The sequence below is a fragment of the Calidris pugnax genome, unplaced genomic scaffold (genome assembly GCF_001431845.1).
Source record: "Calidris pugnax isolate Ruff unplaced genomic scaffold, ASM143184v1 scaffold564, whole genome shotgun sequence".
In the NCBI taxonomy this organism is placed as follows: Eukaryota; Metazoa; Chordata; class Aves; order Charadriiformes; family Scolopacidae; genus Calidris; species Calidris pugnax.
Genome location: NW_015091351.1, coordinates 181,140 through 184,549, shown reverse-complemented (window position 1 = coordinate 184,549; position 3,410 = coordinate 181,140). Strand labels below are relative to the sequence as shown.

Below are 3,410 nucleotides of genomic sequence, written 5' to 3'. Positions count from 1 at the left end.
GGGCACCTCCATCTCCCCCCAAGTGCTCAGGCTGGTGGCACCACCGGGAACGGTGTCACCCCCATGGTGTCACCCACCAGGTGGAACCTCTCCTCGGAGAGCAGGCTCTCTCGGCGCAGCTGCTCCACCAGCTCCTCCATGGCCTCCAGCCGGGCCCGGTGCCTCCTCTGCCGCTGCTGCAGCACCTTCACCTTCCTCTGCAGCACCAGCGCCACCGCCACGAGCTCCTCGGTGCTCAGCTCCCCCGGAGGAGGAGGGGGCGTCCCCGCGGCCCCCCGCGACACGATGGGGACGGTGGAGACGACGGGCGGCCGCAGGGCGGAGGAGAGGACGGTCACCGCGGGGGAGGGGGGCGGCGCTGGCAGCGCGGTGGGATCCGGCGCGGGGACCTCGGGGGTTTTGGGGACGGGTGGCCCCCCCGGTGTCACCGGCTCAGGGACGCTCGCCGGGAGGGGCTGCTCAGGCTGGGTGCTGGGATTTTCCTGTTTCTGTAGAAAAAAACCCACCGATCTCCCGTTTTTAGAGGGTCTCGCGGCGCCGTGGTGGAGCAGAGGACGGGTTTCTCCTCAAAAGCCCCCGCTCTGGGGACAAAAGGCATCACGAGGTGACAAACTCCTCCAGACCCTTCTGGTGGAGCTCCTAAATCCCTCGGGGGGAACACCTGGACCCTCTGAGGAGCTTCCAGACCTCCCCAAGACCCCCCAAAGAGCTTCTATCCCCTTCTGGGGGGGCTTCCAGGCCCTTCGAGACCCCTCTGAGGAGCTTCCAGACCCCTCCAAGACCCCTCTGAGGAGCTTCCTGACCTTTCAATTCCCCCCAAAGAGCTTGGATCCCCTTCTTAGGGGGCTTCCACACCCTTTCTGTCCCCTCTAAAAAGCTTCAAGACCCCTTGAGACCCTTCTGGGGAGCTCCAAGATGATTCCAAGGGACCCTTCCCTCTCCCAGAAGCTCATCTCCCTCTTCCCAGAAGAAGAGGGAGCTCGTAGATGCTTCTAGATCCTTCTTGGCGGGGGGGAAGGGTGTTTTCCAGCCTCTTCTAGGTGCTTCTGGGGGGAGGGCGCTGGCCGTGGGGCCGAGGGGAGGGTGCTCACCGTGGGGCCGAGGGGGAAGATGGTGGGGACGGCGTCGGGGCGCAGGTAGCGGACCCCCCAGCGGTACTGGAAGCAGGAGGGCTCGAAGTGGTCGCTGCAGAGGTGCTGGTGCCGCGTGGGCACCCAGTTCTCCCGCCGCATCTGCGCCAGCCATTGCCGCAGCCGCGCCGCGTCCCGCAGCGGGAACCTGGGGAGGGGGGGACACGACAGGGGCGGGGGTTCATGGGTCACGCTGGGCGGGGGGGGGACACACGACTCCCCCCTCACTCCCCACCTCGGGTGCCCCCACCTCAAAGTCCTCATCCTTCTTCTCGGGGCTTCCCACCCCCAAGAGCCCATCTGGCCCCTCCCCGGGCACCAGCCCCACCCCAGAACCAGCCCCAGGACCCGCCTCCACCCAGGTTCAAGTTCAGGGTCAGGGTCAGGCCCAAGTCCTGGCCCCACCCAGACCCACCAGGCCACAGGGTCACCCCAAACCAGCCCCAGGCCCCACCTCGCCCCAGACGCCACCTCAGAACCAGCCCCAGGCCCCACCAAAGCCCCGGCCCCACCCAGACTCCACCCCAGGCCCCAGGGCTGCCCCAGAAGCGGCACAAGGACCCAGCCCCACTCAGGTTCAAGTTCAGGCTCAGGCCCAAGCCCAGCCTCAGGCCCACCAAGGTCCTGGACCCACCCCAGAACCAGCCCAAAGCCCAAACCCCAGCCCCACCTCCCCCCTGAACCAGCCCCAGGACCCAGCTCCACTCAGGTTCAAGTTCAGGATCAGGGTCAGGCCCAAGTCCAGGCCACACCCCAGGCCCTGGGGCCACCCCAGAACCAGCCCCAGGCCCCACCAAAACCCAAACCCCACCCAGACTCCACCCCTGAGCGAATCCTAGGCCCACCCCAGGCCCTGAGGCTGCCCCAGAACCAGGGCCAGGCCCCACCCCAGGCCCCAAGGCCACCTCAGAACCAGACCCAGAGCCAGGCCCAGGCCTCACCTCGGCCCCACCTAGACCCAGACCTCTCCCAGGCCCCACCAAAGCCCGGTCCCACCCAGACTCCACCCCAGAGCGAGCCCTAGGCCCACCCCAGGCCCCGGGGCCGCCCCAGAACCAGAACCAGGCCCCGGGGCCGCTCCAGCCCCAGAATCAGGCCCAGGCCCCACCCCAGGCCCCGGGGCCGCCTCAGGCCCAGGCCCCGGCCCCAGTGCCCACTTGTAGAAGCTGAGGCGCCGGGCGGGCGGCCGGGCCTGTCCCGCCGCGTTGGAGCAGTGCGGGGCCCGGCAGGACTTGGGCATCGCCGCACGCACGGACGGGACGCGACGCCGTTACGTCAGCGCGCACGGCCGTCGCCATAGCAACGCTTGGCCCCGCGAGAGCGCATGCGCACTGAGTGGGGGGGAGCCGTCGCCATGGCAACCGGGCCTACCCGGCTCCGGGGAAACCCCTTGGGGGTGCTAACGGGTGGGACTGTTGGAAAATACGAGGTGTTCTGAACTTGGTGTAAAATCTTTGTATATTTGTGATCTGGTACTGCATTCTATAATAATGGGAGAGGGGTATAGTTTAAAGCTACTGAAGCGGCATACCGAGGACGCCTGAAAAGTCAAGAAGGATAAGGAGGAGATAGGCATCTAAAACGGGCCTGGAAACCTACCAGAGGGACGAAAGGTAAAAAGTACACGGCGAGGAAGACGTCTTACTTCATCAGAAACGACCACCGAAGACCACTAGAAGGGACTGGAATGTCGCCAGAATGACGCAATCTATGAAGCAATCCCTAATGAATATGTAATAAGAGGTGATGGGGTGACTATTGTATATGTATGAAATTGTATAATCGTGAGAGTATAAATTGTAAGTTGACACGGTCGTCGGCGAACCAGATTTGGGTGACTACCCCTGGTTCCCGGGCCCGCGAAATAAAGCACCGCATATAACTACCTTCCAGTGGTTATGTGTTTGTCACCGACAGGACGGCTCCGCTCTCCGCCGGTGGGGCAGAGCAGGCCGCTCCCCACACCGGTAATCACCCCGGGGATTGTAACGGCGGTGCCGATTATATGAGAAATCGTATAATGGAGAAATAACCCCGTGCCCAGCCGATGGGTTGGGGTCGGCGGGGCTCGAACCCGCGGCCTCCAGAAGTGTGAAGGCGGGGCCAAGCGCCGCTCCGCCCCGCTATTGGCCGAGCCCGAGGCGCCGGCGCTGCCATTGGTGGAGGGGAGGCGGGGCGCTCGGGCGGCAGCCGATGGGGAGGCGCGGCCGGCTCTGGGCGCGCAGTTCGCGGGGCTGAGGGGACGGCGGCCATGGCGGTGCCGAGCGGCGGGGCCGGGCC

The 3,410-nt window shown here is 65.7% G+C and overlaps 1 protein-coding gene across 2 annotated transcripts in view; it reads right to left on the bottom strand.

The window, feature by feature from the left end:
- THAP8 (THAP domain containing 8) overlaps window positions 1-2,386 on the bottom strand; it is a 4,581-nt gene extending 2,195 nt beyond the window's left edge. For both annotated transcript variants that reach the window (XM_014961124.1, XM_014961125.1), the window contains exons 1-3: window positions 2,288-2,386; window positions 1,092-1,278; window positions 78-488 (exon numbers count right to left, since the gene is read on the bottom strand). In XM_014961124.1, coding sequence (XP_014816610.1) covers window positions 78-488; window positions 1,092-1,278; window positions 2,288-2,370 — 681 coding nt within the window. In that variant the 5' untranslated portion in view covers window positions 2,371-2,386. The remainder of the gene's footprint in view (window positions 1-77; window positions 489-1,091; window positions 1,279-2,287) is intronic.
- Window positions 2,387-3,410: the final 1,024 nt, after the last annotated feature.